A 17538-nucleotide genomic window follows, 5' to 3' on the forward strand; every position below is an offset into this window, starting at 1 on the left:
CTGGTAACATAGCAAGACAGAGAAGGAAGCAGTATTTTTTTTTTCCTTTTAGGCCACCTTAAAAGCAGTAATAAATGACCAAGAACTACAGACTGTGGTGTCAACTACTGAACTACAGAAGACGACAGGAACAGTGAGTTTGGCCAACATTATTTGGACATGCCATAGTGAGACAGGCAGCTTTAAACAACTACGTGCTGCTTCATGCTCTTTTGAAGGAATTGAAACCCCTGTTTTCAGCAGCTCTTGCACTTTTATTTTTGCTTCTGATGTTTTAACACAGACCTTCAGTTTTCAGACTTTTAAAGGGAAACTGTTTTACATAGAAGTGTCACCTTTCTCTATGCTTTCTAACACAAAACTTAAGCTTTTCAGAATAGGAAGTGCTGCTTCTTATTTTGGCAGCCTGTTGGGGCTCTAGCTTTATCCTTGGGTTGGCTGTTCTTCAGGCGACCTCTGTGAAGAAGCTGCTGCAGCATTCTCTTTCATGTTGTAAATTGTTGCTATGTGGAACATCTCATCACTAGTCTGTCATCTCTAGAAATGTATGGAAAAAGAAACAGTAAAGTGTTATTAGTCTTTCCTCTGCTTCAGTGACAATGAAGTAAGGAGTCTTTATGCAGAGAAAAGCACAGGTTGCATTTTGAAAAGGAAAACAGGCTAAAAAGAACCATTTATTAAATCTAACAGGTGTCTACACTTGAAAAATCAAAAGAATAGTCAACCTTCAGTAATAATTCTGATATCAATGTCACCCCTTCCCCACTAAGGGAAGCTGATTTGTTTTCAAATAGAAATTATTTTGTTCCCTATTTAGTATAATCTACTTTGAAAGCTACTATCATGGGTTGGTTTCAATGGACATGTTGGTTGTGTTGGTTTCCATACGGACAGTTGGTTTCCAGGGATGTGCTCTTCTACGGGCAGATAAAATTGGCAAGCAGAAGCAATGTATTTGCTTGCCATAATGAATTTTTGCTTTCACAAAAATACCTGTACTACAAATTCCAGGTGCAGTTAAAAAAAAAGAAAGTTTTGAAAGGTGTAACCTGAAAAGGCAAAATGATAAAAACCAGGGTCAAAATGAGAAAAAAATATTAATTCTTGATGCTTTAGATGAACTCTGAGAATTCCTATCTGTTTTTCTTGCCAATTTACCTTAGCTCAAAAAGTAACTATTTGCTTAAGAGGTTTTCTTCAGAAGTGGCTCTCTTTAGCATCTATCATATTCTTCCAAAAATGAGCCAGTGGGAATGTTTTGGCAACTGGAACTGGAATATAGCTGGACTTTACCACATTGCCCCCACAAAGCTCTCTCTCTTTGTTATCTTTAACATTTTGAAGAGACCAAAATTGTTTTTCTTTTCTATGAAAGACTGGTTTAGTTCAAAAAAGTAATATCTGGTTAGTACAGTTCTGTATTTCCCTTTTCTGCCTACAGCCCCTCAGGTCAAAAATCACTAGATTATGGTAGACCTAATGATTTTTTTTTTTTTAAAGTTGAACACTCTAGACTCACTTTAATTTTTCACTTTACTTTTTTTTTTTTTACTTTTACAAATTCTGTATTTTTATGGACAGAATTAATTTACCTAACTTTGCCTATATAAATATTGTTGGTTAAATCTGAGGTAGTTGTTCAGGCTCTGTTTACAGTCACTGAAGAAAAATGTGTACATCCAGAAGGGGCATTCTTCCTACCTGTTTTAGTTAGCCATTTCAAGTTGGGATTAATTGCCTGGTGGAGTTTTTCTGTTTGTTTGCATGCCTGCTTTTTTTTTTCCTCACCCTCAACTCTAGAGAGAATATGCACAACAAGTAAAGACCTGGGTATTTTTTAGTTTGCTGAAATTAAGTGAAATAAAAATGTACCTTAGGTACAGGTTGTTGTGATTGCTTTTCAAATAGAAAATTAGCTTGACCTTTCCTTAGAGAATGGGATTCCATGTAAATATGGAAGCTAATTGCCTGAAGCTGGACCTCATAAATGAAAGGAAGATTTAAAAAGAAATAAAGTTACTGCTCTTATCATCAGTTTAGTTTTCTTTCTAGGTACTGCACAAACTCGCAGCAAGAGCTTTCATTAATGACTATGAAGATGGGATTCTTCATGAGAATGAAACAGAACATGAGGTTTGATAATCTGAAATAGAAAGTATACATTTAAAATGCTAAATAGCAAACATTTCAGTGGAATAGAGAAGATTTTCTTGCTTTGTTAAACATAACTAGAAGGTTGCAATTCTGGTATCATTTTAAGGTTAAAGTCACCATATAGTAATATCCTCCCAGATAAGGTTTTGAAAAATTTTGGGACAGTCTTTCCTTCTTCCCCACTATAAGAATGCCCTCTATTGGCATAATGTGTGCATATTTTCCCTAATCTATACGTTGTCATTGGAGGCCATTGGTGATTCTTCTTTTCATGTGACATAACATTTTAGTTTTGTGAAGATCAATACATATTAGTCCAGTGAAAGTCCACAGCTTTTGTATAGGATATGGTGGAAGATAATGGCCTGTGTTTTACAGACAGACAGAGTTACTGATCTGATGAGACTTCAGACTAATTCTTCTTATAAAATGCACATTCTTCTTACACAAGAAGAAGGATAGAACCAAAAGAAGTCTAACTAGAGGAACTGCGTATCCCTGCCCAAAGCTGACTGAGGGAGTAGAGAAAGTGAGAAGGGAGTAGACAGTTAGGCAGGCCAGTATATTCACATCGGCTCTTCCTATTACATGTCCCTATGTAGAGTGCATAAGTGTGTTTATAGGTATGTGTTCAGTTTTGACATGAACATTTCTTTTAGCTGATTATATTTTTTCTACCTGTTCCATTTGTTAATACTTAACAATCTAGATGAAGAAACAAATCTTGAAAAACATGATTATTCACCTCAGCTTGGAGAACTCAATTATAAGCCAGTTTACAAGCTTCGTTGCGGTTGAGAAAAGGGTAGGTTTTCTATATAACATCTTGTTCCCACTAGCTTCTCTGTCAAAAGACTCTAAATTCTGTAACCTTGTACATATCAAAACCAGTCTTCCTTTTGCTGAACTGTGATTATTTATTTACAATAGAGCTAAAACTATTAATCTTTACGTTATTTTGGTGTCTTCTGCAGTACAACAAGGTATTTTCCTTTTCTATCTCTTATATTGCTTGTCCTTACTTTACAATCAAAGTTTGTCAATCTGTGTATTCCTGTTATGATTTGCTATAAGGGTTTGTAATTTCTGGTAATGCTGTGTGAGCCAGATAAGTCAAAGGACAAGGCCAGATGAAAAGTACTCTTCAATCCTTGGTGCATAAGCCACAGAACTCTTTCTCATAAAAAGTAAGGATGCCAAACTATAGCAAACTGGCCACTCTAGCCATCGATTGATGAAGTAATGGGTTTTGTATTGGCAAAAGTCATTCTAGGGGAGTTTGTGTCAGGTGGAAGCCACAAGGAAAGCAAAACTTGAAAAATCTCTCTTTAATATTGCAGTAAACTATGGAACTTTTTCATTTGTTTTCAGTGTTAGAACAGTGGTGGAAACAAAAGCTTTGCAGCGAATGGAAAGAAATACATATAAATTACAACCTTGAAATTCAGGGGTCAGTAAGAAGAGTTTTCAAATGGAAAGCTGTATCACGATAAGCAAGATGATGTCAGTTGGATTAATTATTAGATGGGGCACAGAGAATGGGAATTCATCTGACCAAATACATGTGTATATGTTTAGCAATATATCAGTCACGTTTGCCTTCATCTCATGGTCAATGAAAGTAAATAGATATTTCTAGAGCTTGATTCATCTCATCCTAAAGTTAAATACCTAAAACAGTGCAGATTAATTTTCTCAAGAGGTCTTTTTCTCAGCACTGATTATAGGGGTTACCAATAGTCACTATTTCAGATTCAAGGATTACTTCCTCCAAGCTCAAGAGCAGTCTATCCCAATGAACAGGAAGTCAAGCAAAAATGCCAGGAGGCCTGGCGTCAACATGGATGAACAAGGAACTCATGGAAAAACTCGAAGTATACGGACAGTGGAAGCAGGGACAGGTAACCTGGAAGGAATACAGAGACACTATCTGAGCATGTAGAGATATCATCAAGAAAGCCAAAGTCCACATGGAGTTGAATCTGGCAAGGGATGTCAAAGACAACATGAAGGGCTTCTGTAAGTGCGTAAGTGGCAAAAGGAAGACGAGGAAAAAAGTAGGCCTGCTGCTGAATGGGGCAGGGGAACTGGTGACACAGAACATGGAAAAGGTTGAGGTACCGAATGCCTTTGTTGCATCAGTCTTTACTAGCAAGACCAGCCTTTGGAAATTCAAGGCCCCAGAGAGCAGGGGGGAAGTTTAGAGCAAGGAAGATGTACCCTTGGTGGAGGAGGATCAGGTCAAAGACTGCTTAAGCAAACTGGACATACATAAGTCCATGGGCCCTGGTGGGATGTACCCACGAGTGCTGAGGGAGCTGGCTGATGTCATTGCAAGGCCATACTCAAAAATCTTTGAATGATCATGGCAACTGGGAGAAGTGCCCAAAGACTGGAGGAAAGCAAGTGTCACTCCTATCTTCACGAAGGGCAAGAAGGAGGACCCAGGGAACTACAGGCTGGTCAACCTCACCTTGATCCCTGGGAAGGCAGTGGAGCAGCTAATCCTGGAAACCATTTCCAGGCACATGAAGGATAAGAAAGTCATCAGAAGTAGCCAACATGGATTCACCATGGGGAAGTCATGCTTGACCAACTTGATAAACTTTGAAGATTAAATGAATGATGTGGTCGACAAGCGGAGAGCAGTGGACATTGTCTACCTGGACTTCAGTAAGGCTTTTAACAGTCTCCCATATGATCCTCATACAGAAGCTGATGAAATATGGGCTGGATGAACAGTGAGGTGGATTGAACACTGGCTGAATGGCCAGGCCCAGAGGGTGGTGATCAGTGGCAGGAAGTCTAGTTAAGAGACGAGTGACTACCAGTGTACCCCATGGGCCAATAGTGGGGCGTGTCCTGTTCAAAATCTTCATTAATGTTCTGGGTGATGGGACAGAGTTGTACCTTCAGCAAGTTTGCTAATGATATAAAACTGGGAAGAGTGGCTGACACACCAGAGGGTCATGCTGCCATCCACAAGTACCTTGATAGGCTGGAGAAATGAGCTGACAGGAACCTCATGAAGTTAAAAAAGGAGAACTTTTACAGCTTTTTACAGGGTCCAAAACAGTTCTTTCATCATCACAATTTAGTATTTCACATGGTATATTAATATAAATAAAAGTAGGCCAGAATGAAGAATTCAGTGGAGATGCTGGATAAAACAAGGATACCTTTTCCTGTTTTTACTGTTCCGTCTTGATGTCTACATTATTACGAAAAAAACAATACCAGTAGCATATGTACGTGGTAAGAGTTAGATTTTTCTGGAAATACTGCTTTCCTGAGTAACAACTCCAACATTTGCAATTGAAGATCAAAAGACAGACATGCATTCCAAAAAACATCTGATTAAAAAGCAACTATAAAATGCAATGCTGTGAAGTTATTAGAAATTCCCAGGTCAAGGACTACTTTTCAAAATAAGATAATTCAACTGAGTCAATTTAAATATTTCTGTAATGCACCTGAATATTCTATCTGGTACGTAACAGAAGCAATATTCAGAAGAAAAAATACGTTGCAGATTAGCAAGGGAACACCTGTGTGATTTCATGAACTAGTTGTTTACGAAGGGTGTCAACAGATTATTTCTGTCATTCTGATTTTTGTATATCTGTTTTTGCAATTCTTCAGAAGATTCCATTTCCACTTGTTGATATGATGTTTCTCAAGAAACAGACTTGTAGAATGTTATGTTTGAATTATGTCTGTAAATATAATAGCTTTAATCTCATTTCTAGTCTAGGATGACTTTTTTGACCCAGTGCAGACATCTTAAGGCATAAGCACCTACACAACACAATGCAGTGCCATGCAGAAATACCCAAACTAGCCCATTCAGCTTGGTACTGTATTATGCTATGTTATTTGCTGTCTTGACATGATTTTGCAGAATGCAATGTATTTTAAGCACATCTATAATAATGCTTATGTTTGCTTTCCTTTAAAGGGTGGCAATAGGATTCTGACAAAAAGAACTGTGCAAGATTTGGATTTTATTTCAATTACGTGGATGTGAACAAATTATACATACAAATATATACTGTCCACCTTTATATTTCATGTGAATCTAATTACTGACAATACATTGTCCCTCAATATAGTAAAAAAATGAGAAGTTACATTTACTGTTTTTTGTATATACTGAGTATTTTTAATGTACTGCGTTATCTACTTATTCCCTGGTTTCAACACATTTCAAACTCACAAAGAAAAATGCATTGTCTCTATAATGGCAGAGGATTTTCAGGTTCATAACTGTGATGTATTTTAATTTAGGATGCTAATGAAACTTGTTCTGCTGATGCTCCAAACATCCTGGAAATTATAGCTCAAGAAGATGTAGATTTTTTACCTTACATGGACTGGGACCAAAAGTCAATGGAATCTGACTCCTTATTTTCAGAAGAATTTGCCTTTGATGCCCACGTAACTACATTTAATGTATGTTCTTACTGCTAACAGTTTTGGTATATTATCCAGTTATGGTGCTGTATTGTATGTGTAACCATATAGTAACTGTTCATGAGATCTGTTCAGTTTTTAATTATTTTGAATATAATTAATGCCACACAAGTACTGTGTGGAATTTTACTATAAACGTGAAAATTTGGAGGAACCTGTCCCAAAAATAAAGTACCCTTAAAAATATCATGAGTGCAGCAGAAGTTCTGAGAGACAATATGATAATACAGACTTCTTCTCCCTTCCAGAAGAAACTTAACACCTGTTAGAGCATTTTCTCATAAGAATATGCTAGTGTAGATGAAGCCCTAAATTAAACTCTAAGAAACTGGGGGGGTGGGGAGGGAGGGAGGGAGTTTCAAAGACAATCAAGGTATTGATCCATAACTAAGTCTCCACTAGGACAGAAGAGAGACTACTGGGAATGGGGATAAGCATGACTGGAAGAAGACATATTGCTAGCAGGAAATGGGACAATCTGTGGGATGAGGGGGGAGCAATGAGAGAAACTTGAACTAGTGAAATTGGATGTTTGCTAGTTATGGTAGCTCTCTCTTGACTTTGGAAACTACAAGAGATGCCTGCATCAGTTAGCCAGCAGGTATAATTCTGTCAGTCCGTAAAGTCTTAACAGATTAAAGCTTTACATCTCCAAATTGTGTAAGGGACTCAAGAAAATCATTATTTGTCTATTAAATTATGTTGTGCATGACCATGATGTGCATTTAATAGAACTCAGGAGCATCATCTCAGCCTGTAGTCTGTAAGGTATTAAGATTGTGAGCTATTTAGAACAGTATCTGGATGTGTGTTCTATAACTTAAGTCAACTCATATAAAGCCATTTTCCTGATCCTTTCGCCCAAGAATTCCTAGGCAGAAGAGTACAAAACATCTACGTTGGTGTATGGCAGCAGTATAGTCCAGGCTCACTAGCTTGTATGCAGGAGCTGCTGGACCTTAGCTGGTACATGGGCCAGAATTGCAGCACAAGCAGGATCCATGCTTCACTTTGTATAGATCTATCTTCTGTGTACGTACAACATTATTGTACAGTGGAACTTCCTTGGCTCATAATCATCATTATATCAATCATTTTTATCTCAATAATGTAAAATACCTCTCTGCTCATGTTTTGTCACAGTCCAGTTTTACTCTGGATTTGCCCAGCGTAAGGTAGAACAGGGAAGGACATTTTTAGTTTAACTGAGATATTACTTCCATTTCAAACATATGCATGACAGTATAATGATACGGCACACAGTATAAGAAGAAATACTGTTTTGATTAAAAAGAGAAAAGTATCTTACTAATTCTGGAATTATTTTGTTTCCTTGTGATTTTACTAAACAGGCATATTCCCCAGCAGTAGGCGTTCTTCATTCATCTGATTTGCTAAGTGAGAAGGGTGAACCTGAAAGCTTCCAGTTTCAACCTGAAGAAGTTCCTGTTAGTCAGAAGAGCATCTCACCAAAAAACATGGCGCAGGGCTTTGGAAATGTTCCTGAACTTCAAAGTAGCGTTTGCAGTCTCAAATCAAATTTCTGTTTTGGTAGCGCTGTCGCAAAGGAGAGATCATCTGGAACAAGCTCACATTCACCACATGACCTTCCTCTGCTGCGAGTTGCTGAACCCTGCTCGTTATTTGGTTTTAAACCTAAGCTAGGAGAAGGAATTGATCTGACTCAACGCAAACCACTTCAGACACCTGCACTTACAAAATCAGGGGTTGGTGTGGCTGTTCCTGAAGCTGCTCCTCCTCCTCCCCCTCCCCGTTCTTTTCAAAAACCACTGGGAGCCATGAAACAAGTTAATTCTTCTTGTGTTGCTCCGATGCAGGGTTTAGGATTCTTTGGTTCATTTATACCTACACACACAAATTCTGAAAAGACTAGTGTTGAAAAACAAGTTATTCCCAAATCTCCTGTTTCTCAAGCTAATAGAAAAGAAGTATTGCCGCTGTTGGGGTGTCAGAGAAAGGCAGTACGTCAGCATGATGTTACGGCTCCTGAAGGAGGATTTACTGAGGGGTTTAAGGTTGCGGTAAGTCTTCCATCAGTCATCTTTTATATATAGGATGCTACACATGTCACGTCATGTTGAAATCGAAGCTGCGTTCAGCTAATGAAAGCTGCCTTAAACATTTGCATTTCAAGGTTCATGGATGTACAGCCAAAAAAGAACATGGTAAGACTGTACTGAGGCTGCTTTCCAATTCAAGAAATGTGACCCTGAAATGCAGAAAGCATTCTTTTTGTTTGGTTGGCTTTAGTTTTTTGGGTTTTTTTTCAAAGTGATGAGTCTTACACTCTGCATTCTACCACTTGTTCCTTACTACTCTTAATAGGCGACTTTTAAATGGCATTACTTTGTATCATGAAGTAGTAGCTACATGGGTAATGGTGGTAGAACAAGATTCTTAATGAACATTACTGTTTGTTCAGGAACGATCTTGCTGTTCTATGCCAACACAGAGGATTCCACAAAGACTTCCATTCAGTTTGGTAAATAGGAATGAAATTCCTGAGCTCCAAAACCAGGTGCAATACCCATCCTCTATTCATGCATTACCTAACAATAAGCCATGAGTAGAAGGGAATATTATCTTCAGCCCTGCCCTGAGATAAACATCTTGTAAATGATTTTGTTTTCTTTGCTTTATAAACTGATTTTATAAAGAGCATGATGCCATCAGAGTCCTGCTATTTTTTGTTCCTTTCATGGGCAACCCGTCATGCTTAAGAAACAGTATAAAATCAGAGGCAAGCAGTGGTGATAACATCTCCAAAGTCCAGTTTTACTCTGGATTTGCCCAGCATAAGGTAGAACAGGGAAGGACATTTTTAGTTTAACTGAGATATTACTTCCATTTCAAACATATGCATGACAGTATAATGATACGGCACACAGTATAAGAAGAAATACTGTTTTGATTAAAAAGAGAAAAGTATCTTACTAATTCTGGAATTATTTTGTTTCCTTGTGATTTTACTAAACAGGCATATTCCCCAGCAGTAGGCGTTCTTCATTCATCTGATTTGCTAAGTGAGAAGGGTGAACCTGAAAGCTTCCAGTTTCAACCTGAAGAAGTTCCTGTTAGTCAGAAGAGCATCTCACCAAAAAACATGGCGCAGGGCTTTGGAAATGTTCCTGAACTTCAAAGTAGCGTTTGCAGTCTCAAATCAAATTTCTGTTTTGGTAGCGCTGTCGCAAAGGAGAGATCATCTGGAACAAGCTCACATTCACCACATGACCTTCCTCTGCTGCGAGTTGCTGAACCCTGCTCGTTATTTGGTTTTAAACCTAAGCTAGGAGAAGGAATTGATCTGACTCAACGCAAACCACTTCAGACACCTGCACTTACAAAATCAGGGGTTGGTGTGGCTGTTCCTGAAGCTGCTCCTCCTCCTCCCCCTCCCCGTTCTTTTCAAAAACCACTGGGAGCCATGAAACAAGTTAATTCTTCTTGTGTTGCTCCGATGCAGGGTTTAGGATTCTTTGGTTCATTTATACCTACACACACAAATTCTGAAAAGACTAGTGTTGAAAAACAAGTTATTCCCAAATCTCCTGTTTCTCAAGCTAATAGAAAAGAAGTATTGCCGCTGTTGGGGTGTCAGAGAAAGGCAGTACGTCAGCATGATGTTACGGCTCCTGAAGGAGGATTTACTGAGGGGTTTAAGGTTGCGGTAAGTCTTCCATCAGTCATCTTTTATATATAGGATGCTACACATGTCACGTCATGTTGAAATCGAAGCTGCGTTCAGCTAATGAAAGCTGCCTTAAACATTTGCATTTCAAGGTTCATGGATGTACAGCCAAAAAAGAACATGGTAAGACTGTACTGAGGCTGCTTTCCAATTCAAGAAATGTGACCCTGAAATGCAGAAAGCATTCTTTTTGTTTGGTTGGCTTTAGTTTTTTGGGTTTTTTTTCAAAGTGATGAGTCTTACACTCTGCATTCTACCACTTGTTCCTTACTACTCTTAATAGGCGACTTTTAAATGGCATTACTTTGTATCATGAAGTAGTAGCTACATGGGTAATGGTGGTAGAACAAGATTCTTAATGAACATTACTGTTTGTTCAGGAACGATCTTGCTGTTCTATGCCAACACAGAGGATTCCACAAAGACTTCCATTCAGTTTGGTAAATAGGAATGAAATTCCTGAGCTCCAAAACCAGGTGCAATACCCATCCTCTATTCATGCATTACCTAACAATAAGCCATGAGTAGAAGGGAATATTATCTTCAGCCCTGCCCTGAGATAAACATCTTGTAAATGATTTTGTTTTCTTTGCTTTATAAACTGATTTTATAAAGAGCATGATGCCATCAGAGTCCTGCTATTTTTTGTTCCTTTCATGGGCAACCCGTCATGCTTAAGAAACAGTATAAAATCAGAGGCAAGCAGTGGTGATAACATCTCCAAAGTCCAGTTTTACTCTGGATTTGCCCAGCGTAAGGTAGAACAGGGAAGGACATTTTTAGTTTAACTGAGATATTACTTCCATTTCAAACATATGCATGACAGTATAATGATACGGCACACAGTATAAGAAGAAATACTGTTTTGATTAAAAAGAGAAAAGTATCTTACTAATTCTGGAATTATTTCATTCTTCTGATTTTTCTAAACAGGATCTTTCTCCAGCTGTAGCCAATGTTTGTGCAAATGCTTTCCTAAGTGGGAGAGAATGAACCTTTTTCAACCAGAAAAATAGGTTCCTTTTTAAATGGAGGAATGGTTTTTAAACTTTTAAATGAAAGTACCTTGTATCATGATATAGTAGCTGCATGGGTAATGGTGGTAAGATTCTTAATTAACATTGTCCTCTCCAGGAACAATCAAGGTGCTTTACAACAACAGAGAAAGAAAACATGCCACAGAGAATTGAGTTGACTTCTGTAAACTGGAAAGAAACTTTTGCGCTCCAAAATCAGGTACTGCACCCATAGTCTATTTGGGCATTACTTTAAATATAAAATATAGGTAGAAGGAAAAAAATAGTTTTACTTTTATCCTGTCCTGAGATAAAGTAAAATACATTTATAAAATGTCTATAAACAGATTTTACAAGTGTATGATGACATCAGTCATGCTATGTTTTATTGCTTTCACGGGCAACTCAGCAATGGATATGTAAGGAGTAGTATAAAATCAGGGCCAACAGGTAGTAATACGCCTCCAGAACCTTCTTACAGCCTCCATCAGCTTGCAGCTTGGGGACTTCCTGGGACAAGTATAAAAACATAAAGGGGAAGCTAAGTGGAAGAAGTTGATGCAACTAATGCACATTGTGCAAGAAAGTAAAAAGTAGTTGGGTTTTAAATGATTGGACTGTAAGGTGTTGCAGCAGGAACTTCCCCTGGACAGTCAGACAAATTGCTAGGGAAACTGAATGAAACCGTACCGTCCAAGAATGCTGCAGGTAGGAGTCAGAGCAGGTAATGTTTAGCTTTGTTGGTTTGGTGTGTCCCTTGTGGTAGGAGAAGTCCCTGTTCCACGTAACCCATCACCAGTTTGGTGAGCTTACCCCCTTAAGGGGTGAGGTCGTGATCAACAATCAGATATTGTGGGTCACACAGTCAATATCTTTAAGTAATAAACAGAATGAGGTTTTCAAGAGTATTACATGATCCAAGTGAAGTCACCATGGGATGCCCTCAGCGGAGACTCCGGTTGTTTATCGGCAGAGATTGGCCATTCAGCATGGTGGTATATTGAATTCCCTTTTGCTGGGAATACACCCTATACACTAGATTCAGTAAGTCTTCAGGTGCCCCAGCTTTCTGTTCCTCTGTGCAACAGAGTCCACCCAGTATTTGCATCCTCATGACTCTTTCTTGCTTTTTTTTTTTAAAACATTGCTTCATTCTGTGTAATTAACTCTATGTATGAAGTTTGTATGTGAAAGTTGTAAAGTATAGCCAACCTCAGCGTTAAGAAGAGATACATATTTTTCCTTTATTTTTGACAGGACACTTTTATTAAATTATTTCTAAACATTGAACCATTACCATATGCCACATGGATACAATGGGGATTTGAGCAGTAGACTTGTGATTGACTGTTGTGGGAATTAACTCCCGAAGTGCGGTTCGAGTTCTTCTTTTTCAGCAGAATTGCCAATTGTTGAATTTTAAAAACTAAAGTTTCTCATGGTTTTTTACACTAATTAAACTTAGTATTCTACAGATTTTTGCTTTTTAACATAATTTGCATAATTACTATCTAAGCATCCAGTTGAAAGCATATATTATCTTCAAATTACCTTAAATGAATGGTTATAAATTTGTGTCTACAGTTGCAGTTTTCTAAGACATAAAGCTGCAAGGACAGGTAGAGTTTCAGAAGTATTTAATATTGAAGAATACATACTTGAACATCCTGTTGAAAGCCTGTCCTCCATCTGACCTGAGGGTAACAAACCATTTGGCAGATAATTTTAATCATGAGAGTTGTCTAGTTTTTGGCAGGGAAAGTCAGATAAAATAAGATCCGTTTTGTTAATACTGCATTTAACAACATATATAGTAAACAATAATTTTATAGAGACTTTGCATTCTCAGCAGAGGAGAGGGATCCTTCATTGTTTCTTTTGAGTAAGAGGAATGCTTATTTTTTAGCACCTTTAAAAATATTTTTCAGAAGGAACTTCTTTGAAATAAATTTGAAAAGGCTAGTGTTGTCATTGTGCATACTTTATATGGGAGTGATTTCAAAATGACTTTGTTCTTACTGTTTAAGGGTTTTTTACAAGGTAGGCTAACTACAAAATTCCAGGTCAGTTACAGACATTTGATGGTATATCAAAGGTTTTTGAAGTTTAATATTTGAATCACCTAAATTGATTATGTGGATTTCAGTTTTTGTGTTTGTATAAGCTTTTTAAAAAATATTTAAAGTAATTCTCCTATGTCTATTTTGTTCTTGTCAGATACATTTTCGGTGTCCTGAATCTTTGGCTTATCCATATATTTGTTTATTCCACAGGATGGCTCTTGGAATCTCAGTCCACAGTTGGGAAAAATCTTGAAATTTGATGTTGATCATTTAATTAACAATTGCCTTATTAGAAAAGGCATTCAGTCACTTGGTAAATACTTTTCTGTCATTAAAAAGCAGTACATTGTATTATATTTCCAATCTGTATGTGTTACTACTCTGTATGTCTAGTGGAACTCGAACAAGGTATGCTCAAAATTTAAATGGATCTCTTAACTTAAAGTTTTCAAAAACGCCTGATTTTAATAATACAGTTTCTTCTCAGCGTCTCTCACAATATAGTCTCCTGGTTGCTAAGCACATCTGGAGAAATATGTGGAGGATGTGAGATCGTTGGAGTAGCAACAGAGGTTCTTTTATCTCAATTATTGTATCTGCTATATTAATATCTACTAAAGACAAAAAAGGAAGAAAATTCTCTCCTAGGAGAGAGGCAGAGATCACTTCTGCTTTTCACATTTCAAATAATATGAATAATAGTTATGTAATTCTTCCCCACATACACCGCAGCATTCAGTATGCGCTCCGCCTGTACCCGCTTTGCTGTTTGATTCTTTCAATTGGTGCTCTTTGCTGGCAGCAGACCAGAAAACTTGGGGGAAAAAAAAGGCAATTCCTTCTTTCTAAATTATTAGAGGGCACAATACCTCATAAAGAACAAAAATCTTACAAGTTTCCCATTATTGCTGTATTAAAATCAAAGTAGATTAGAACCCAAGCAAACAGAAACTGCAGAAATCCCAACAAAGCATTACCAAGTTTAAGTTTGAAAGCCAGGAGCATGTCTGTCGAATCACTAATGTGAATACTCTTGATAGTAGTGATTGTACGGTGAAACAATTAAATAGCATTAGGACAACTGATGTTTTAAAGTGATCTGGAGTACTCTGCAGAAAGTACCTTTTCTGGTGTCAAGAAATCATTTAAATAGTAATCCCGGTTCCCTTTTCTTCTTCCTTAGGCCCAAATCGAAAAGAAAAGCTACTGCAGTTGATTGCTACTCTTCTTGTGCTACAGTTCATACGCTGCACAAAGGAATTGAAAGGGATAGTTTTCAAAACACTGATGAAACTGGATGATTCATCTAATTCAAGGTGTGCTTTTAAATAAAATCTTATAATTTAATGTAGTAATATAAACCTCAACATACAGAAGATTAATGTCATTATGGAGAGTCAATGACTATACTACAGGATATGGCTGTAGAAAAGGGAATGGAAGGTATTAATCATATTGGTGGCATGTGGTTTCTTTTAAGAGGATGGATGGAGGAAGGAATACTTTGCAAAATATGATATAAAAATTGAGAAGTATAGAAAGTAGTAAAAGATATTTTATGCTTCTCATTAGAATCATTGAATAATTCAGGTTGGATATGACCTCTGGACGTCATCTCTTCCTTAAGGCAGGGCCAACTCAGATGTTGGGTAAGTTGTTCAGGATCTTGCCCAGCTGAGTTTTAAATATCTTTAAGGATGGAGATTTGTCAACCTCAACTTTTTTAAGGGCAACCTTTTCCAGTGTTTAATATCACTTATTTTAGAAATTAGGAAAAAAAATTCTATCGGACTTTTTCCTTCATGTAACTTACACCTGTTGCCCTACACCCTGCTTCAGGAATATATTAACGGCTTGTGTTCTTCACAAGCATACACCATAAAATATTCTGGGCAAGACTTTTGAAATTAATAGAGCAGATGATTCTTCACAGCACAACTTCCACCCTTTCCTTCAGCTGTGGGGAATACTGGTGCTAGCTCATTCCGAACCCCACCCCCCTCACTTCTGTATGTCCCAGTGCTCTATTATCTGTTGAATATAGGGTCCCTGTGTCTGGAGATTCCCTTTCTTTGGGGGTGAAGTGAATAATTATCAGCTGGCAAGTTTTTTGGTATAGAGGAAAGACAAAGGTCTTAAAAGAAGCATGAAGGAATAGGCCTCCAGAATCTGGATTGCCCCAGCCACCAACACATTCCTTGTGCCAAAATGGGAAGCTTTGCACACTTCATACTTTACAGGGCATGTAGGAACAGGATAAAGAAACAGTCGGGAGACCCCTGGAAATCTTCCTCCCTCTTTTGAAACTCCGTGACAGAGGGAAAAAGTGATTGCATGATTTTGGCTACTCTAATCAGGAATACAAATAAAATTGCATTGACTGGTGCATGAAAGCAATTCTAACATATGTGAATGTAAAAAGGAGGAGTCACGTTTGCCTTTATGAAATGCATAGTACTTCACCACGGTGATTGGAATAGTACAAATAAATGCAAGTAATGATTATGAGTCTACATACATCCCATGTGGAAGACTCTAAAAAGACAGGGCAGTGCAGATGATGATGTTTTCTGCATCAGATGATATTTTATACAGGCTGGATCATTGTACTATACGAAATTTTCAAATAATTATTGTTAAAAGAAATTATTTTCTTCTGCTCTTTTGGTGGATTTACAAGATTTTATTATAATAAAACTTCATTTCTACATACAGTGATGTTCATTGGGCTTTTGAGTTGATCAAGAAAGCAACAGAGTGGGTAAGAAGAGTCGAGAGGCAATTTCCATCTATTTGCTATCGACTTGAACTTGGGAAAGACTGGGATTCTGCCACCAAGAAGATACTGGGTATCAAGTTTATCTAACAGCAATTCTCTTTCTACTTAAAATATTTAATCACATAATTCTTTAAGATAATAGCAGAGTTAGCTTTCCGTGCAGTTTTACATTAAATGTTTAAATTGAGGACGTTTGATCTTATATTATTACTGAATAATAATTCTCATAGTCACAGACTTAAAGCTATGGAAATAAAGGGTCTTATAGTTACTAAGTCTTGATTTTACATATATGTAGTATTTTACTTACCTGTAACTCTGTTAAAAGTACCTTAATATTTCATTTTTTTACATTAATCTCTTTGGTTCATTGCACACTACAAAAGTACTTTTATAATATCTTTGTTTTGATTTTTCCTAAAATCTTATGTACTTCTTTAATGGCATGGTAAAGAAAGCATAATGTAGTAATTCAGTTAAATATGGCAGGAGATGTTTTGACAGATACAAGAATGTGATAAAGAACTAATAAATATCTTTATAACATATCAGTGTTTTCAGTTGGATGGTTTTTTAATTCCTACAGTGTGTCTTGAAATGCAAACAGCAGAACAGTTATTTTTCTCCTGCACTGCTTTTCTTATTGGTCATTGGTCAATTTGTGAATACCTAGGTCAGTTTTGTTAGGAGGAATGAGTTCTCTTTTTTTTTTTTTTCCTGCTGTTACTCTGTATTCTGATTTTATTCTGACAAAAAACTAACTGATTAGTTTTATTTTGCACTGAACCAAACATGGAAGCCTAATAACAAAACCAGAGTAAAAGTAATTTATTTTAATTTCATGGGCTTTTCACAGGTGTTTCAATGAACGCATTACCTCTTCTAAATTAAGGAGCTGCATGGAATCACACTTTGGTACTTTGTGATCTGAGGAAATGTAGAGACTTGGTACAATTGCTTGCACTGAGGCAGGATCCAGTGTGTACAGAACATATTCTACGCTTGTTTATCCAACCATTGAAAATATTCAGAAGCAGGAGATTCCACAGCCACCATAGGTAATGTGTTACACTGCCCTAGCAAACAGAGAATGCTCCCTAGCAGTAATACAGAAGCGTTGTAAGAGGTTGCTAAGGAAAACGCTGGAATCTCTTTCATGGATGTTTTCACGAGAATTTAAGCAAATATCTGCCAGGGATGGATAGATACACTTGATCTTGTAGAGGAGGTTGCTAAGAGGGATATCCTGAGGTCCTTCTGTTTCTAAGGTGCTCTGGATCCTTGTTTCCACGTGTGCAAGATACTGTCTCTTTTCAGTAAGTAATACAAAGGAAAAATTTGTAC

At 37.3% G+C, this 17538-nt stretch overlaps 1 protein-coding gene across 5 annotated transcripts in view; it reads left to right on the plus strand.

The window, feature by feature from the left end:
* Positions 1-16637, plus strand: part of PARP4 (poly(ADP-ribose) polymerase family member 4) — a 59665-nt gene extending 43028 nt beyond the window's left edge. For all 5 annotated transcript variants that reach the window (XM_082303914.1, XM_082303912.1, XM_082303916.1 and 2 more), the window contains 10 exons: positions 53-133; positions 2053-2133; positions 2864-2959; positions 6442-6606; positions 7980-8669; positions 9626-10315; positions 11471-11572; positions 13626-13728; positions 14599-14731; positions 16131-16637. In XM_082303914.1, the coding sequence (XP_082160040.1) occupies positions 53-133; positions 2053-2133; positions 2864-2959; positions 6442-6606; positions 7980-8669; positions 9626-10315; positions 11471-11572; positions 13626-13728; positions 14599-14731; positions 16131-16281 (2292 nt within the window). In that variant the 3' untranslated portion in view covers positions 16282-16637. The remainder of the gene's footprint in view (positions 1-52; positions 134-2052; positions 2134-2863; positions 2960-6441; positions 6607-7979; positions 8670-9625; positions 10316-11470; positions 11573-13625; positions 13729-14598; positions 14732-16130) is intronic.
* The last annotated feature ends 901 nt before the right edge of the window (positions 16638-17538 follow it).

This window comes from Platalea leucorodia (genome assembly GCF_965183815.1).
Source record: "Platalea leucorodia genome assembly, chromosome: 2".
Taxonomy (NCBI): Eukaryota; Metazoa; Chordata; class Aves; order Pelecaniformes; family Threskiornithidae; genus Platalea; species Platalea leucorodia.